At 42.9% G+C, this 19,425-nt stretch overlaps 1 protein-coding gene across 2 annotated transcripts in view; it reads right to left on the bottom strand.

Moving 5' to 3' along the window:
• GRIA3 (glutamate ionotropic receptor AMPA type subunit 3) overlaps positions 1-11,816 on the bottom strand; it is a 319,023-nt gene extending 307,207 nt beyond the window's left edge. For both annotated transcript variants that reach the window (XM_015128131.3, XM_015128129.3), the window contains exons 1-2: positions 11,648-11,816; positions 10,295-10,453 (exon numbers count right to left, since the gene is read on the bottom strand). In XM_015128131.3, the coding sequence (XP_014983617.1) occupies positions 10,295-10,453; positions 11,648-11,756 (268 nt within the window). In that variant the 5' untranslated portion in view covers positions 11,757-11,816. The remainder of the gene's footprint in view (positions 1-10,294; positions 10,454-11,647) is intronic.
• Positions 11,817-19,425: the final 7,609 nt, after the last annotated feature.

Genomic DNA, 19,425 nt, shown 5'->3' with positions numbered 1-19,425 from the left:
CTTTAACTATGGCAGGCTATTAACATCCAACAAAAAGTACCTAATGATTGTGAATGACCAGATTGGGTTAGGTTAGTTTACAACTCCAGACAACTATTACATCTCTATTTTAGACCCTGGTCTAAAGTTGATGAGCCTCTTAGAGTATATGGAAAGTTCCTACCTTGAGTGACTGTTGACATAGCCTTACTTGACCCAGTGGCCTCCCAGTTGTGGGCCTGGGGTTTGCATGTTCTAGAACCTAAGAAGTTGTCCCAAAGCACAGCCCTCCCCCTGCCAATGGTGATGCACCTCTTCTGATCTGCTGAGCGCTTATTAATGACCTTGTGCCAGCATTCTGACCTTGCTGAGGGCCTCCGCATTGCCTGGGGGAAGGTTAGTTAGAGTCGAGCTGGCACTCAGTCATGAAAAGCTACTAGATATACAGTATATGTACATGGGACCACAAGTATTTCCACAAAGGAGAAAAAATTCTACCATATTGAGATACTTTGATGGCACACTATAAGAAGAAAGTCAAAATAGAGTTTTTACTGAGAAGAGCTTTTCTCTCTGCTGTTCTCAGTAGTTATAACTACCAGTTAATAGGACTTCCCTCAACCAGTAACCTAGCTGCTAAAAGGAGGTGTATAGTATAGTGCAGAGGTCAGAAACGTGGACTTTCCACTCCCAGTCCCTCTAGGTCCTGTTGCAGGCACTTTGTTTGTCCCATAGTGGTTTAAGAAAATTGAATTTGAATGTCTTCAGGCAGAAGCATGGACTCTCTGGATTGCCATAGGCCCCACCATTCCCTATTATGACACACCTGGTCCAATTACCTACCACATTTATGTGGTCAGCATAGCCCCTATATGCATTTGAAATTTCAACCCAAGTTGAAATTGATTCAGGCTCTAGAGACAGGAAGATCTCAGGTCGAATCCTGGCTCCACTACTTAGCTAGTTGTGTGACCTTGAGCTAGTTGCTTATACATTTTGAACTACCTATGATTCCTCTTTTAGAAAATGGGGATGAGAGTTCCTCGCTTGTAGCAATATTGTGATGATTCCATGAGATAAAGCATGTAAAATGCTTAGCAGAGTGCCTTCCATGTGGTACGGGTTTAATAAATGGTAACTGTTATTATTTTAGCTCTGGTTTTAAATTTGTTGATAGCAAGGATGGGGAAGAGGGCATATTGATTGCTATATGAACTGATTGTAATAAATTTATTTTTAATAAGTGGGTTGGCATTTGCCATGACATCTAGTTCAGAGCATGTCTGAGGACGAATCATTAGCTAATAAGCAAAGAAAGGAAGAAGCATTGTCAAAATGAAAATAATTCCTTTGTCTCTATTTACCATCTCAAAGAGCATTTTGTTTTATTTCCCTCAGAGACTATGACTTGAGGTTAGTCTCTTAGTTCTTCCAAGTCTTAGATTTCCAGCCTGAAAGCCAAATTCTCTAATGCTTGCATAGGCCAATAGCACCTCAGTTACATAGAGAAGTAACATATGTGAAAGTGCCTGGCATAATACCTGGTGCTCAGTGGGTATTCAATAAATATCCAATCTGAACCTGTTTATCTCTGTAGTTCTGGGGCTTTTTAAACCTATGATTCCTAAACAAAGTATGCATTTAGTATCGCCCATAGACCTTGGTAAAATGCTTATCTTGATATTTTCTGATTCAATACATCTAGGGTATGACCCAGGAATTCATATTTAATAAGCATCTCTGGTGATTCTGAAGCAAGTGGCCCAATTCAAGAAACACTGTTAAATGAACAAGGAGCTTTGGAAACTGCAATGACATACTAGGATATTTGAGAATGTGTAACAGGTTCTGACTGACTTTGGACATTAATGGCCTTTCTGATCTTAATTGTACAAGGGTGTTCACCTACACAAAGACCTGTACCCACACCCATGAACTTACCCCTCTGTGAGCTGGGTCCTGACCCCTTCCCATCTCATTTATCGCCTGTGGTTTGACCCCTTTCTCGGGAGCTACAAAGATGAGGGCCCTGGTTGCAATGAGTAATTGGCAAGGTAGTTCATCCAATCATGGATAATTGAGAGGGAATTATTTTTGATCACAACAATTTTTAAAACCTTAAAAAAAATTCTCACCACCCCTCATCACAAACTGATTTTATCTCTGAAAATTTTCCACAGTAACTGTGGAAAATCCTGAAGCTGAAATCACCTATTGCAGCAAACACCACACACAGAACAGGCAGCAGGCCCACTACCATCAGAAGGGTACGACTTCAGTCAAAGGCAACTAAAATAGTTAAAGATAACTAAAATCTTAGTGAATAAAGTACCAGAATTTATCCATGGAGAAGGTCAAATGTTGAAAAATAGGTGAAGTGTATTTGAGGGAATCTTCCTTATCCTCAAGAGTCTACCAGCGCCCCTCTGAATGCCCACAGTCCATTTGGTGCCTCACTTCCTTGGGCAGGTATCTTGTTCTGGGTCATTTATCTGTCTTGGAAAGCCCCCTTGGAGGATCCTGCAAGGTAACAGGTGGTAATCTGAACAGAGAATTCTGGTTGAAGTATTAATGACTGATAAGGATTTAATTTATTCCCTTCCAGATAGCACACTTGCATTTTGGCACAGGCTTTCAGTGCAGTAATACAAATAAACGAATTTGTGGAATTTCAGACTAATGGCACACTGTTGGGGGGCAATTTTTCCAGGGAATTTTGCTATTTTGCGGTACTCAAATGACACTGGGTAAGTTTTTAATGACTTCCCTGGAGCAGTTCTCAACTCAGGTCTGTTAGAAAGTGACATTACTTCCCTTCCCTCCCATCAATGTGTGCCTGGCACAGGCCTTGAAAATGGAGTAAATTTTTCAGTCTCTTAGGGAACCAGAGAGAATTCAGGTTGTGTTGTACTTCTTGTTTCTAACCCTGTTTAAGGGAAGTCAGACAGCTGAGGAGCAGATGTTACATGCCTCCTTCTGGCATGCCTTGACCCAGAGAAGCAAAGTGGAAAGGGAGTTGGAACTGCATGCCAACCTTCGCTCTCTTGAGCAGGTTGTTTCTAAAAGGGGCACTTTGGGGTGTGGCAAGAAGCCAAGACACTGTCACCCGAGCTCATGATCTACTTCCTCTCTGAACCTGCCTTTCAGTCCCCACTCCACATCCCTACAATAAAACAACTCTAAATGCTATCATCAGATATCTAGTAATGCCATCTACAGACCTGGCTGAAATAGACACGGGCTTGTTGGGAATGTGACAGATACATACTTGAGTAAGAATGAGCCAAATGTGTCTCTTGCAGAACCTTCTTTGGAGGGCAAGAAGATACACACATGGATAAGAGCTTGTCTGCGAGAGCCTTTTCCTTTAATGATCACAGTCTCCTTGCTCTGGGCTCTTCTTACTAAAAGTGTGGTTCCAGGACCAGAAGCATTGGCATCACCTGGGAGCTTGCTAAAAATGCAAATTCTTGGGCACCATCACAGACCTAGTGAATCAGAATCTTTGTTTTAGCAAGATTCCTAGGTCATTGGTGTGCACATGAAAAATTAAGAAGTGCTGTTCTACACTGAATTGTGCCTCATAGGGTTGAGGGATCATTACCAGCTGTGTTTCCTCTCCTTATTCTTATCCTTGTTCCCCTGCACCCTCCAAATAAGATCAAATGATGGTTGTGTTGAGGATAATTGCTTAAGAAGCCAGTGACAGTTGGGAACTGAGGAACAGGGAAGTCCAGATAGAGCATGGGATGTAAACACTTCTGTGACCAATGACCAACTGGAAATCCAGAAGAGACTATGCTGGTTATTTCTACTGGAAGGGAGGCCAGAGTGTATGTTTGAGACAAGGTAAGGGAAGGATGGAGGGAGGAGGAGATACTGCTTAACTATGCTTCCAGATACCTCCAGAGGTACCATTTAGTGACTGTGAGACAGATGTTACCTCTTAAATATGGCATTCCACATACCATCCCAGGGAAAGGAAACTTACAGCTGGAAACACAGCTTCTCTCCCACCCTTATCCTCTCCTATAACCTTCCTTCTGTGCCAGTGCATCTCCTGACAGTGCCCACATAGGCAGGTTCAGACTCCACAACAGCCTCTTTAATAAAATAAATACCTATGAACTTTAGCAGCTTCCCAAATTACCCCCAAAGGCTTTTAGATTCAACATGAAGAAGTTGAACCTGCCTATGCCTCGGGTGTACTTACACCCAACCTACTATGTGCAGTTAGACTTGTACTTTGGCCTGTAAAAGTCTTCTATGACCAAAGCCAGCTGACCTTTAGTTTGGGTAGAGTGGACGGTCACTCTGTGAATAATACCCAGAAACACTCCTATTTAAGTATCTTTCCTTGAAATTGAGGCAGTATGTTTCCCATAGTCCCTAGATTTAAAGCAAATACTCCCCCTGTTACATATATTAACCCTTTACCATTTATCTGATACTTTCATATGTATGAAATATATACCTATATTAGATATAAAGCTGTCACCCCCAAAGTAGAGTGCAGGCCCTACTGCATTCTACATCCTTGGAGGATGGACCAAGAATAGAGATATTCTGGTGGAGAAGGAGAAGGTCTGGGAATTAGGTCTGGAAAAGTCTAGGGTAGAAAATAGTCCCTAGGTAAGTTTAGTGTGGATGGGATGCCAGAATCAGGGGCTGGTCAGTGAGTAGGCAGTTAGAGACCAGCAAAAGGGAGTGAGACAAACTGGACGGATAGAGCAAGAGAAGAAAATAATGGCAATAGAAGACGTTGAAATATGGGGAAGACAATTTCTGTCCATGTTAACCTTTGGCAAGGACTGACCCTTTTTAGGGGCTGCTGCCTTGGCTCAAGGCTCATCCCACACAGGTTGAGGCTATCTGTAGCTCTGTATCTGGAGCCCAGACAGTTTCTGAGCAACTACCAAGCTGGAGGGAATTCCTTTTGTCTGCACAACTCCCACAGTGCTGCTAAAGAATACCTATCACCCCCACCTGGGGTTTTAATTGCACCCTTCTGTGGATATTTTATCTAATAAGACTCAAAATAACAAAGCCAAAGGAATAAAGTCAAAACTTGATTTTTTAATGGAGCAGGTAAAGTATACAGATTATTTGCTTGACCTTCATTGAAGATAGATGGTTTTATGAAAGGTCCTTCAAATTTGTTTTGCAGTCTCTATCTAAGACGTTGATAGGGAAATCATCTGGATAAGCATGTTTATTAGTCTCCCCCAAAGTTATGGAATTCTATCTTCTAAAATTCTGACCCTCTCTTAAAATCTATGCCATCATTTAATCCTTAAACCAACTGTGTAAAAATGACAAATCTCTTATCCACAAAGGAAGACAAATAATGATGCCTCAGGAGCGTCATTTATTTTTCAATCTGTTAAAATGAAACCAGCCAATCACCTCTGACTACCCATAACAATGAAATTTAAAAATACATCAGGAGCCAAAAACATAACAAAAAGCTCATCGATCCTCCACTATTATCACTCAATCTTAGGGACTAGGGAGGGAAATGCAGAATTAAGGAAATTACCTCTGTAGGGGCAGAAGTAGGAAAATGTGAAAAACTAGTTTCATTTTAGGGAAAAAAGTTAAAATTGCAGAGAGGAAGAAAAACCATGGCCCATTTTGCAGTAAATGTAGATGGGGAACAAAATAATTCCCCTTATTCCTTTCCTTCAAATCCTTCTTGCTGCTCTCCCCCCTGATTTAGTAGATCAATAGGAAGCTGCCTTCTCGGGGAGGTAATACACTTTGCAGGAAGCTCACCTTTACAGCCTGCTGATTGCCATCTATTTTTATGGCCCAAATGAACAGCATCAGCTTCTTCCCTCCCCCGCCCTGTGAAAAATAAATTTTAAAAACCATAATAAACCTTGTAAAAAGATGACTTAAATTTTTGACTGGCACCACTAAGGCAACGTCTTTGTGCTTTAGGGGGCTAAGCCAGACGGGCTAAGAAGTGAGCTAAGCCGGCAAGCTTACTGAAGGCTGGCCAGCAGACAGAGGAGAGAGGGAGAGCAGCAAAGGCACAAAGGCAGGGAAGAGGGGGAGTGAGGGAGGGAGTGGAGCCAGAGCAGTCAATGTTGGGTAGTATGGCAAAATCTGTTTAAAGGAAGGAGCCTTGATCTTGATCCCAGGAGTCTTCACCTGGTTTCCAAATCTTACATGGAAAGGACAGACACCAAAGCCAAACCAAGACAAAACAAAACCCACCAAACTGCAAAGAATAGGATCAAGGGAGACATTTCCTTCCCAAATGGACATAAATAGTTAAATTGATTTTGGCAATTAGAATAATTAGATAATTAGATTGTGACTCTGTAGGAAAGAGAAAGAAACCTGTCTCAGCTAAGTATATTTGGTAGTGAAACGCGCTCAGTTATAAAAGGAGTGTGTTCTCAGCAGATATATTTCAAATGGCTTGAAAAAAATTAATGGAATAAAAATTTGCATCTGATGGGTTAGGTTTAGCCAGCAAAAGGAATTTTACTTGGGACTCCATTAGAGCCTGCACTCCTAAGTCCTATTCTCAATCCCACCATCACCATTGTGCCTCTATCAACAGATTTTTATTTAAGCCAATGCATTTAGAGCACAATTCCATGGTGAATAACCTTTAAGGTTACATTTGCCTTTTCCCTGCTTCTTGCAAACAGTGCGTAATCCACAAGCACATTTGTTGGCTGTAAAGGTGTACAACAGCAATTTTTGCAATGACAGTGCGGAGAGGGAATATGAGATCTGTGTGCTAATGAGCTGACACTGCAGAGGCTGGGGCGGTGTAGTGTGGAGTGCACTACAAGTGCACAGCAGCAAGACACAGGAGGGGACTTCAAGGGAATCGGCGACGTTTCCTGAGGAACCAGGACAGCAAAGCCACACAATGGGACACATCAATCCCTTGGTGCTTCCATATCCCTGCCCCCAAAGCCTTAGGACTATCAAATCTGTTTTCTAAAGAACAAACATGTAACTTGCATGTGTATACATCTCTTTTCATATATACTGATTGTGTGTCTATGAATGTATATATCCTGAAGTCAAAATATTCACACCACTCTTGGTTCTGGGGTTATCTAGCTAAGTTAAAAAGTAAGGCAGCAAACTCTATAAATTCCCATGAAATGGGAACATGTGCTTCAAATCAGGTGAGTCTCTTAGATAAACTTCAATCCATCTCTGAGCTGAGATCCCAAATTAACCACCTTTCAAAGCCAGTGCGGCTCTTATTGGCCTTGTAAGACATGGAATAAAGTTGGAGTCTGTCTTAAGCAAACCTCTTGGGGGTTGTGCAAAAGAATTGGTTTCTGATGAAGAAGAGTCTTTAAACAACTGATGCCTGGGATTCATCACAAGGAAACTTTTCAAATAGGTTGTCAGAGGTTGTAGGGGTGGGTAATGCAGAGGGAGAACGGAGAACAGGGACACAAAAATGAAGGAATTACCCTTTGTTTATTCTTTGTATATTCGTTTACCTGCACACCTACACCCTAGAAAGTGTGTGCCTGCCTCAGGATTGAGGGTGCAGGAAAGATCATGAGAAGAGATCAATTCTAGTGCTAAGGAAAGTTGAAACTAGGAATTTTGCCTAGGAATAAGGGAAAGTTTCTTTAATTTTTGCAGCCCATTCCATATTGAACCAGATAGGAGAGGTGGTTGGCCAGATTGAGACTCATCTGTGGTTTTCTGGAATTCTCCCTAGGTCTCCAGAGAAGGGCAGGCCAGAGGATACAGAGATTTTTCTTTGCACAATCAGGGCGATCAATTGGAGGAGTGGAACCTGGGGGTCACCTGTCAGGCTCCAGCACTGAACTAGAATTTCATGCCAGTTGGAAATATTTGATCTCCACTTCCACAAGAAAAAGAACAATCAAAGCCAGGGGCAGAAATGAGAAACACCTCCAGAGCTTCTTTGGCCCCTTGAAATCATTGGTTTCTGCATTCAAAGACTATGGTTAGACGAGTCATCTTTCTCATACTAAGCTACCAGGCAGCAGCTGCCTGGAGACAGCTTTGAGTTCTGGCCCCCATTCAATGATTGTGACATTCAGAGATGTCTGTTTCAGGGACGAGAGAAGATGACAGCTTTCCTCCTCTGTCTTCAGAGAAAGCAACAGGCAGCTAGATACACAACACTGGTTTTTCTAGCTGTTTTTCCTGCGTATGTCTGTGCATGCATACATGTGTATTTGACATAACTAAGGGCAAGGTCACGTTTTTGTTTTTTTTCTTGTTGCCCAGTGAGCCACACTCCTTCTCCCAAACTCTCAAGCCCCTAGCCACAACCCAGCCTTGTAAGTGGAAATGCTATGAATTTACGGTGAGGGATTTTCATCAATTTCTTTTCCTTTCCCATGGTTGTTCTCTTATTGCCCTGAGAGGTAAGGCAATAAGGCAACTCAATACCAATATGGATGACTTATTGCCTTTTCCTAAACCTGAGATTTTCACATGGCAAGAATCATTTCTGATTGCTTCTTGAGTGGGGTTCCGATAGTCTAGGGCTGGTGGGTGTCAATCTGGTTTGACCATAAGAACAGGACCAAAAACCTTGGAAATCAATCATTTCTGAGAAACCAAATGGTTCTCTTATCCCAGTTCTCATCAGTGAAAAGACACTGAAGGGAGTTGAAATAAATATTATTTGTTATTAATGATAATAAACCCTGGTAGTTTAATGTATTTAGTTTTAAATCTGTTCTAATTGATATTTAGGAAGCTGCATTTGAGATTCAGCCTCTTGACAAGATCACAGTGCTGCAGGATTAAGAGTCAGATGTGTGTTGTAAATGCTGTGGAGACAGGCTGGGATTACCAAAATAAGATGCAAAGTATAGACAGATATTTCGTAACTTTCACACTTAGCTGGAATTAATAAATTCCTATTTTTGTCAATGTCAGAAAGCCAAAGAAAGTCAAATATGGAGTATCTCAGAACATGTTCATATAAGGATCTGTATCTTCAGCTAAAATTTTCTTAAAGCTGATAACTGTCATATTTCTTGCAGAGTATATCACCCCCCCAACCCCTTGGCCCAAGTCTTCAAAGCCAAGGAATCTGTGCCCTTGGAGAGAGACCCTTTCGATGGTTTCTGGAAACCATGTATCCTTTGAGGCAGAAGGATTTAAAGAAAGTCATACACAAAGTTTCACCCATCCAAACATAAACATCATTTCTCCCTTGGAAGAGAAAGGAAAAAAACCCCAAATTCCAAACTACATCAGCCATAAAAGCAAAGCATATTTTATACCATATTCAGCCTCATTGTTGTGAAAACTTTTAGTGAAATAAGCTTACATGAAGAATTCTCAGTCTTTCTCACGAAACATTCCATTCAAGTAAAACCATATGTCCAACAGGCTATTAGCCATTTAGGTTCCTTTGGTTGTATTTTACAAAATGTCCCCTTTTCAGAGGAATAATCACGGGGTACGGCTAAGGATTTCAGAACCGGCTTTGGGGCTGAATTACTTCTCTTTCCATATTCAGTTTTCCTGCTCCAAGCCTCCTCTCCTCCTGCCCCCTCCTTGCTCTAAATTAAGAACTGTGTTGTCCTTAACGATCATGGGGGTGAACAACACTAGGGGAGGCAGAACTAGTTTTCCAAATCATCACCTGATCACCATTTTCTCCCTTCCCCTCAGTTCGCTAGGCATTCATCACTTGCAATCAGTTTGTAGTCTTATCAGTTCCTATCAGAGCTCTCTCAGTAAGTAAGGTAATATTTGAGGACAGAAAGAGGCCAGGGAACCCAGCCTGTTCTGCCCCTCAAGGTCACTTGTTTGCAGAATTTCTCATATTTGCTTCCTACACATTAGGCAATTGTCAAATTCAGCTCGTTCCTACAGCCAGGCACTAGCTTTAACAGTCAAGTGATGTACATCCTGAATTGACTCAATCAAGAAGCTGCTGATTCTTTTTTTAATCTCATCTGAAGAAATTTCTCTGAACAACCATGCTATTTTTTTCTTTCTTTTTTTTCCCCAGTTAAAAAAAAAAGAGAGAGAGAGAGAGAGAGTTGGAGAAGGAACACACTAGGTTAGCAGGGAGGAAAATGAAACTTTTGCATCAAACACTATTTGGAGCAGACTTTTGCCCACTGTCTTGAGTTTTTCCTACTGTCTTAAGCCCCTCAGCAGTATCCTTTGGAGTTGATTTATGCAGCATGAAACCGGATGGATCAGAGCCCCTAAAATATCTACTGAGGCAGTCATCTCCCAGCACACACACAGACCCTAAGTGCCACAAGAAAGATGCAAATGAGGTCCCCAACGTCCCAAAGGGAGGAAAAGCAGATCTACTTACAAGCATTTGTCACAGAAAAACTATTGGAGGAATCCAAGTGATCTACATGGTAATTCAAATGGAAGGGCTTCTCGGTGGTGTTCTGGTTGGTGTTGTATAACTGCACGGCAAAGCGGAAAGCGCTGTGCTCCTGCACTGTGTTTCTCATGAAAAGTCCACCTATAAGCAAAGGGAACGGAGATTTGGCTTGTGTTCCCCCACCCTAGGGCCATTTAGAAATTGGGGAACAATATAGATACCGGATACCTCTCAATGCTACTGGGATATGGGATTGAGGATTGATATTCAACCTGTGTGTCTTTCAAGACTTGTGAACTCAGATTTTGGCCAAGAGAAACCTGGATTTTCTAGACTGAAAAGAAGAGGCTAGAGAGAAGGGAGAAGAGGGGGCTGTTTTGGGTTAGGACGATGGAACCAAGAGTGAGACTTGGTTCTTTCTTAGGCGGAAGCCTTCTTTTTTTTCTAGTCGCCCCCCACCCCACCTCCCCATCCGCACAGCTGGTCATCTTTTCCTTGTGTGAAGGGAAAGATTGGGAAGAAAAACAATATTGTTCCCCCTGCTACCCCAACCCGTTCCCCATAGCCACCCTCACCCGTGACAATACAGGGGGCTGGTTCAGTAATGGCAAAAATTCTAACTTCTAGACTTGTAAATACAGACAGAAGCCAAGATAACTCCCTCCAGGAGCCCAGGAGCCGGGCTGCAGACAGACACAGCGGCAATTCATGTATTCGTGGTCTGCGTGACTTCGCTGCTTGCCCGCTCAGCTCCTTGTCTAACCCCCTTGTCTCACCTCCGCCTCCTACCCCATCCACCACCGACTCCGGCTGCTGCCCGGGTCTGGGAGATCCAAAGTGGGCTCCACCTCCCCCAGCACCAGCCTGTCTCCCGACAGCCGGAGACCCCGGACTGAGCACCCCGGGCCCGGGTTATGCGCCCTGGCGCGGCCAGACAGTCGGCATCACCCTGGGACAACTTCCAGGAGCTGCACGCACGCCATGGCAAAGTCCAGAGCAGCGAGCTGAAAAACCTCGACTCTTCACCCCCTTGCAGCATCCCAGCCTCCTGCTCGCCTCCGGTGCTCCTCTCAGCTCGGAAAACCTAGCATTTTACCCCCACTATCCCCAGGAGACCCCTCTCTTGTCCCAGAGGTTCTTCAGACCAGCCACCTCTTTGAGGCTCAGATTCCCCCCGCCCCGCCCCCCGCCCCGCACCATCTCTGCCGGTCCCCGGCCCCAGTCCCAGTTCCCAGGCCATACAAGACAGGGACCCACCGCAGCGAAAGCCCTGCCAGGGCAGTGGTCTCGGGTGAGGGAGAGCCTGGACCGACCGACTGGCTCGCTTGCGCTTACCTATGCTGATGGTGTTGGGGAATCCTCCGTGAGAATGACCCAAAAGCCCCAGGACTAAAAAGAAGACCGCCCGGAGCACGTTTTGCCCCATTTTCTTCTGCCTGGCCATGCTACGCCTAAAACGAAGCTGACAAGAGCATGGGCGCAACTCAGGAGTCGTCAAAATAATAATAGAAAAAGAAAAATAATTCGTTGGCTCTTACACCCCCTCCCCTTAACTTGCTCTCGCTCACTCTTCCTTTCCACCCCACACTAGTCCTCCTCCTCCTCCGCTGTCGCCGCCTCCTCTTCTTCCTCTTCTTCTTCTCTCTCTCTTACTCTCTCTCTTATTCGCTCTCTCTCTCTCTCGCTCTCTCTCTCTTCCTTTCTTGCTCCCTCTCTCTCCCTCTCACTCCCAGGATCTCTCACACCCCCTCCCTTCCCCCCACCTCACTTCTGTCTTCACACCAATCTGGAAGGCGGGTTCATTGGCTGCAAGCTGGGTTTGCCAAAGCGATTCCTCTCCCTATGATGAAAGAGAGAGAGAGAGAGAGAGAGAGAGAGAGAATAAAAACCTAAAACACAGAACAAAACAAGCAAAACACCGAAAAACAAAAATAGAGAAGCAAAAGAAAGAGAATGAAAGAATAAATTATCAAGACAATCTGAGACTCTCCCCGCGTCCCCCCCGCAAAAGATGGTAGGTCTAAAGCGGGGGGGGGCGGGGGGGAAGGAAAGAGCGAAAAGGCTCAGTGCCGGTGAATTGGGCTCTTCCAATTGGGCCGGTAGGGGGATATTGATCAAAGTTGATCTGACGTGGAATTAAAGCCGCACACCGCTTAGCTCTACTGCAAACTGCAGCCCCGGACTGCAAAGCCTAGGCGCTGGCATTTGTCGACACGGAAGATGGGATCAATAGAAATATACCACTCCTAACGTGGATCAACCTTTTAAGCTGCAACTTCCTCCCACCCTTCAAAAAAAAAAAAAAAAAAAAAAAAAAAAAAAAAAAAGCTGCATTGCCTCTGTGTTTGTGTGTCTGTCTTAAAGAAGGGGGGCCTTAGGAGGGCCATTAGTGGTTACTCCAGAGTCTTTGTAGAGACTCAGAGAAGCAGTTCCCATCACAATGCGCCCAAAGATGCTGCGCATGCCCGGTCTCTGCCGCTCCGCTTTTACAGCAGAGATCCGAGGGCGAATGAGCAACCCCCACCCCCATCCCCGCAGCTTTGGGAGGCGTGTCCCTCCCCTTAAACTAGTGCTGAGGCCGGCTTGCGGGGGCATGGGGTGGGCGGTGCTGGGCAGTGATGGGCAGTATGGGGCTGACTTCTTTGGAGGGCGTAGGAAAAAGTATGTGCGTGGAGGTAGTAACTAAAAGGTTAATGAAAAGGACGCTCAGGCTCACTGACCAAGGAGGAGGGAGGTGTGGGAATGAGCTGGTCTGGGGGTGGGGATTGAAAGTTGAGGTTGGAGAAAACTGTACCTAGCTGCATTGCTCCCTTGGTGTTGCCTCTGGACTTAGCAGCCTAGGTCCCTGAGTGATGACCTCAGAGGTTATCAATTCTTTCTGACTCTTCTTCCCCTCTGCTCTAAGGCGAGCAAAGAACATATGAAGTCCTACAGTACCGACCAGATTTCAGTGACGGGTGGCCTTTTCCATAGCATGTTGCGGATGAACCTCCTGGGCTATCGACCCCTCTCCCTAGCCCCTTTCTCCTGCAATGAGGAAAAAGAATCCTCTTTATCTCTTACGTTTTTCACTTTTACTTTACAGTTACTGTAGAAGGCATGGGTTTTATCCTCCCCACACCTGCTATTTTCCTTTTCATATCCTCTCCTGCTGGTCTAAGTGGAACATGAACTTTCCTGCCAGTGTAAAGCGAACTGATATACATTGGGGATACAATTGGGAATATACAGGGGATAGAAGGACCCTGGAGCCCAGCTAGTATATCAATTACTCCAGAACTTTGGATTTGGCAAGACTTAGGCTGGAGCCTGGAACAATGGAACAAAATGGCTTCAAATCAGAAAAATTGTTCTAGGCCCTTTCCGAATTTCTATTCATTCTGATAATGCATAGTTTCCTCCCACCCACCACCCATAGAAATCTTTTGTCTCCATTTTGCTATTTCATGGACAGGAGTGAAGGAGAAACATGAGAGTCTGAGGAGACTCATCTTTTCAGTGGAAGAAGCATTAGGGCAAAGCGGGTAGCAGAGATAAGGTTGGTCACCCCCTGCCAAATGTAGACAGGGACATAGCATTATTCAGGAACATGGGCTTAGGAGGCATACACGTCCAGGTTCAAGTCTAAGTCCCATCACATACAGGCAGTGTGTGACCTTGAACAACTTTGTTAATCTGAACCCCAGTTCTCTCATCTTCAAAATGGGAATATTAATATCTTTCTTTATAAGGCAATTGTGAAAATTAAGTAAGATAATTGATATGAAAGCATCTAATTCAGTGCCTACCTCAGAGAAAAATCAATAAATGTTAATTTGCAAACTCCCTTCCCTCTTTCTCACCTGCTAAAAGTGCCCTCTTGTCCCCCAAGTTTCCTCATGCTGTCATCTTCCTCTCTCCTCATATTCCACATAACTTCAGACTCTGCTATCAAGTCTAAGCCAATGTTCCACATTAAAATCTTTCCATTGTAGCTTCTCAAAAGGCCCAGGAGACAATCTTTACTAAGGTTCTAATGGCAGGCAGTGAAAATTTAATATTAAAAATGCCACATTTAAAGAACCTCTACTCTTTGCCAGGCACTAGGTGTTTCTCCTTTTAGATCACACAGTTGCATTTTAATAGGAACCTTCAATGCCTTGTCCCAAAGGAATAACTTTAATGAGGAGGTTTTAGTTTTGATTTCATGTGAGTGAACAATATATTTTGTACCAGGGGAAAGTGACTTTCAGCATGTCTCACTTCACTCCTGAAAGTAGCCAGGTCCCCACCCATGCTTGGTCAGCTGTAAGAGGAGGTGGAAGAACAAGATCTGTGGCCATCTTCACTGTCATTTGGCTTGAAGAGTGATGAGGGTGGGTCAGTAACTAAAGATGAGAGACAGAAAAATATTTTGGTGGCTATGCACTTGAAAACTCTCCACTGAAGTCATGAATGTAAATGCCACCCATCCCTTCCATTTTCATCCTCCCGTGCCCAATACCTTTTCCCCCTCTCTTTTATCTGCTGCCACTCTTTCAATTTTTAGCTGTAAGTGGCAGCTGTTGGCAGAGTTGGACTAGTCTCATCTGTGCCAGCAGGGGCACAGTGGTAGACTAAGCATATTGCTGTTGGTTGAAAAGCCTGTATAATACATGCAGATTCTTTAGCAACCAATCCCTCACCCAAAAGAGCAGGGAGACACTTTATAAACTTCAACTCTGATTTTCCAACGAGGGGTTAGATTTTATACTAGCAACATCATAGCCACCAGAAGTTGCCAACAAAGCCCCAAACCTAGCTCTCCCTCTGTGGTTAAGAGTATCCCTACTGAATTTAGGATTACCTCCTAGTCTTAGTCCCTATGTTTTGTACTTTTAAATGAGCTCTATGATATAATTTAAATAGCAAGAAAATAACCATTGCAGTTTTTATCAAAAAGTAAATAGTGTACTTCTCTTCATGAGCTTTGTGCTTGTTTCAGGCTTGAGAGGTGCACTTGGATAAGCATAGAGAACTGTTGGCCAGTGGAATTCTAAGAGCGGATCTACACCATACATTGAGCCTCATACTTGCTAACTTTATAAAAATCAGGAAAACAACAACAGAAATCATCCTATTTCATTGGAAGGAAACTGCTATACCCTTCAAAGAAAATGAAACCAAGATACTATATCCTTTGCCTAATGGGAGCATAATTTCCTAACCATTTGACTTTGATTTCTTCAACAAACATTTATTGACCACCTGCTATATGGCAAACTTTGCTAAGTACCAGGAATATAAGGAAGCAAGAAACAGTTTTTGCTTTTCATGAATTTCAAGTTCAAAGGAGGAGCAGATATATTCACTGGCAATGGCAATGCAATGTGGCAAGTGTTCTGAAAATGGTAAGCACCAGGTACCATGGCAGCACAGAGGATGGTGTTTAAATATCTGAAACAAGGTACTTCCCTTATCCCAAACCCTTACAAACACAAGATAGAACAAAGTGATTTCTAAGCACCCTTCTTGCTTTTATGTTTGATCATCCTATGATTCCATGAGGTGAGATTTTTTTAGGGTTAGAAAAACTGTCCAAACTTTAGCCTAGGCTCTAATAAAGGAACAAAGCTAGATACAACAGATTCTTTGTGACCATCTTTTGTACTGCCACTTCCAGATTATTTGGGAAGAATAGAGAGTTTAGCCATATCTGGAGATTCAGGTTGGGTATGACTTCTAAGAAAGCTTAGGTCCTCTGACCTACTTATCTATAGTTCTATTTTCTCCATTATATCACCGCTCCAGAAACCTCTGTGGAAATCTTCTATCTAAGTGTTTGCCTCCATGTTGTTTAATACATCTACATCCCTGAGAAGCTAAAATTTCAGACACAGACCTAGCTGGAGCCGCTTCTGTTGGAAGTGTATCTATGAGTCAGAGGAAAAACCTTATTAATTTGGATTTAATATGCCCAGAAATTGATCCACTGAAACGTCTAGAAGGAGACAGTTACACCAAGCAAGCAGTGGCCATGGGAGCAATTGTTTGTCCTAAATTATTTTCAGATTATCTTGCTTTTTATACATGATAAGGGTGTTTAGAACTCTATGTATTCTCTGAAGACATCCCCAGGAGCCATTTGGAGGAGGAATTAATTGGAGATGACCTGGTATTTTTTGTACCTCTCTCCCAACACCTTTCTCTCTGGACTAAACACTTTCACACCACCTTCTTTAAGAACCCTCAGGGTTAGTGACCATACTTTGAATGGTCTGATATCAGTTAGAATACTTCATGCTGCAGACAAGAACAAATCCACTAAAACTGATATAAACACTAAGGGAGACACATTGTCTCACATAACTGGAAGGGCCAAAGGTATGGCTGACTTGAGAATTCATTAGACTCAGTAGTTCAACAATTTCATCAAAAACCTAATTTCTTTTCCTCTCTCCTTTCTGCTTCCCTCAAGATGGCAAAATGGCTGTAGGATTTCTTGGCTTCATATCTATGTCACATCATCTTGTATTAATTGGCAGTGAATCATATGACTATTCGTGATCCAATCTTGTGTCCATGTAATGCCATGCTTAGGCCTGAATTACCTGAACCAGTAGCCATGACATAGGAGACCAGGATTATGCCCCATCTGTGCAGTTTAATGTAGGGTCAGTCTTCCCACCACCACTAAATTACATGATTGATACACAATGAGGGAGAGAGATATGGAGGTTGGGAGACAATCAAAATAACCACTGACATCCCTGTCTTTCTGAAGGCCTGCTCTCTGGGAATTGTGGGTGGTAATAATTTTATTCTTCAAGTGTTTACAGGCCCCTGAAGACTTGCCAAAATGGTTTGTCTTTGGTCTGTTGTAGGTAGACTCCTCAATGGTGAGATCCTTCTGTTACTTTAGTAGCTCAGCCCCCTAAATTTAGTTCAATATGCATCTGCCTGATATTTTAATTCTGTTCTTAACAGAGTTGTGTTATATTGAGAGTCCAGTGTGAGAAACTAATATAGAAATAATTTCTTTTCTAGACAAATAGGCTTTAGAGACTTTCAGATAAAAATCTAGAGATTCCTCCGCACATTCTTCCCGGGATAGGTGTCACTCTACAGACTATGAAACTGAGGAATCAGAGAGGTTAAGTGAATAGCCCAAGGTCATACAGCCATGTGGTAAGGATTGGAATTTCTTATCCCTCTAGGGTTTTATTCACCAGACCAGAGTTTCCTTCATGCTGTGATACTGAGGATGTAGATAGAACTGAATCATAATAAATACATTCTGCTGGGATGGTTACATCTTAGCAAGTAATTATCCCCTGGTAGACTCTGAATGGGCTTGAAAACTGTAGATGGAAATCACATGGCTTCAGGACTCCCACTTCTCACAAAGTGACATTCTTATAAGCTGCAACGTCTCTCTGATGGGAAGTGTTAATTTATTGTGAATTATTCCAGGTTACCTCCCAGAGAAAATATTGTTGACATTTTTGTTAATGTATACCATTTTATCCCTCAGGGAAGGTTAAAAAATGATAACTGGGAAACAGCATAGGCAAGTCAGGGAGAAATTAACCCCCAAACTAAAACTAGCCCGTCCTCCCAGCCCTACCTGGGAGGGGTTGCATGTTTGAGTAGATTTGAGAGTTCTAGAGATGTCGAGGAATTCTTGGTGCCAATTGTTTGAGGAGTTATGCTTTACACTCAACTGGAAAAGTTTCCATTTTTTGAAGTACTTATGAAAATTGGAAATTGACTCTGGATTCTGAAACTTACATGACTGATGTTAGGATCTGAGTCAGCATCATGCCAGATAACATCATATGAAGGCAAATAGACTTTTTCCCCATTTTTGAGGTGCATATATGTGTGGGGGTGGTGGTGATGGGGTTGGAATGAGTGCAGTACACATGTTAGATTGAATGAGAGCTCTAATTATTCACCCTTTCCTGAATCCATATCTTTATCATGGCCTCATTGTGGGCAGTTTGTTTTCCTGCCCTTTAACTTGGCCATGTGACTTGCTCTGGCCAATGGCATGTGGGAAAAAGTGACAGTGCACCAATTTCAGCTTACATCTTAGGAAACTTCACACATATCTGCTTGCCATCTTCAGCTCTGTCAGTGCCATGAAAAGAACATGTAACAGCTAATTTGCTGGCCCAAGAAAGATGGAAGACGTGTAGCAGAGCAGCTCCAGTTGATTCAGACCTACGGTGAGAAGCAGAGCCACCCCAGCTACTACAACCTGTAACAGCACTGCACTACTGGGGCCAGTCTAGATCAGCTGAACCCCAGCCAATCCGTCCATCAGCAAGGAATAAGTGACTGATACGGTTTTAAGCCACTAAGGTTTGGGGCACCTTGTTGTGGAGCCATAGCTAACTAATACAGCAGGCCTCTGGCCATAATATATTTCTATGAATGGTCTAAAGCTAGGGTGATCATATATTTTTGTTTGCCCAAGACCATTCAGTTCATGCCCATGGTCTTGGAACAATTATAAGTGCCCCCTTTCACCGGGATAAAAATACCTCAGTATGAATGCGAATTTCTATGGTCAATCTAGCTGAGACAATGTAGGTCTTATATATGGTTGCTTTAAGGGCCAGATGGAAGACTTGCTATCTGCTTGTTTGCTATTTCCACCTCCTAATTTCTGCTTCCTAATTTGTCAGCTGGGGATTTGAGTTTAGCCATCTTGAGGAATAAGGTATTTTTAACACTCCTTTAGATGTAGGGAGTTTTGGGTTTCCTGCTTTGAAAGAAAATTCAGAGTATTTAGGGGAATAAAAAGATAACTGGAAACATTTGAATTTTAAGATACTTGCCTGTGGCTAATTCTTAAAGAGGAATTGCAATTGCTGGTTTTCCTAAAGTTTAATCTGTTATAATCTGTGTGCTGTGGGCATATTCTGTTGAGTCTTTGTGACATCAATTTCATGAACATAATATTTTGAGGAAAAATAAAAGCATATTAACCACTCCACATTTTTCTGGGCAATTACCCACAAAATTAAAATTAGTAGTTTTATCCTTTGAAAATACAGGTACACTCTAGTTTAAAAAAATCCAATTTGTGGAACTAGAAATTTGGAAAGAGTTTTGTAGTTTAGTAAAAGATTTGCTTAAGTTTTCCC

This window comes from Macaca mulatta, chromosome X, assembly GCF_049350105.2.
Source record: "Macaca mulatta isolate MMU2019108-1 chromosome X, T2T-MMU8v2.0, whole genome shotgun sequence".
Classification (NCBI taxonomy): domain Eukaryota; kingdom Metazoa; phylum Chordata; class Mammalia; order Primates; family Cercopithecidae; genus Macaca; species Macaca mulatta.
This window is presented reverse-complemented; position numbering and strand designations above follow the sequence as displayed.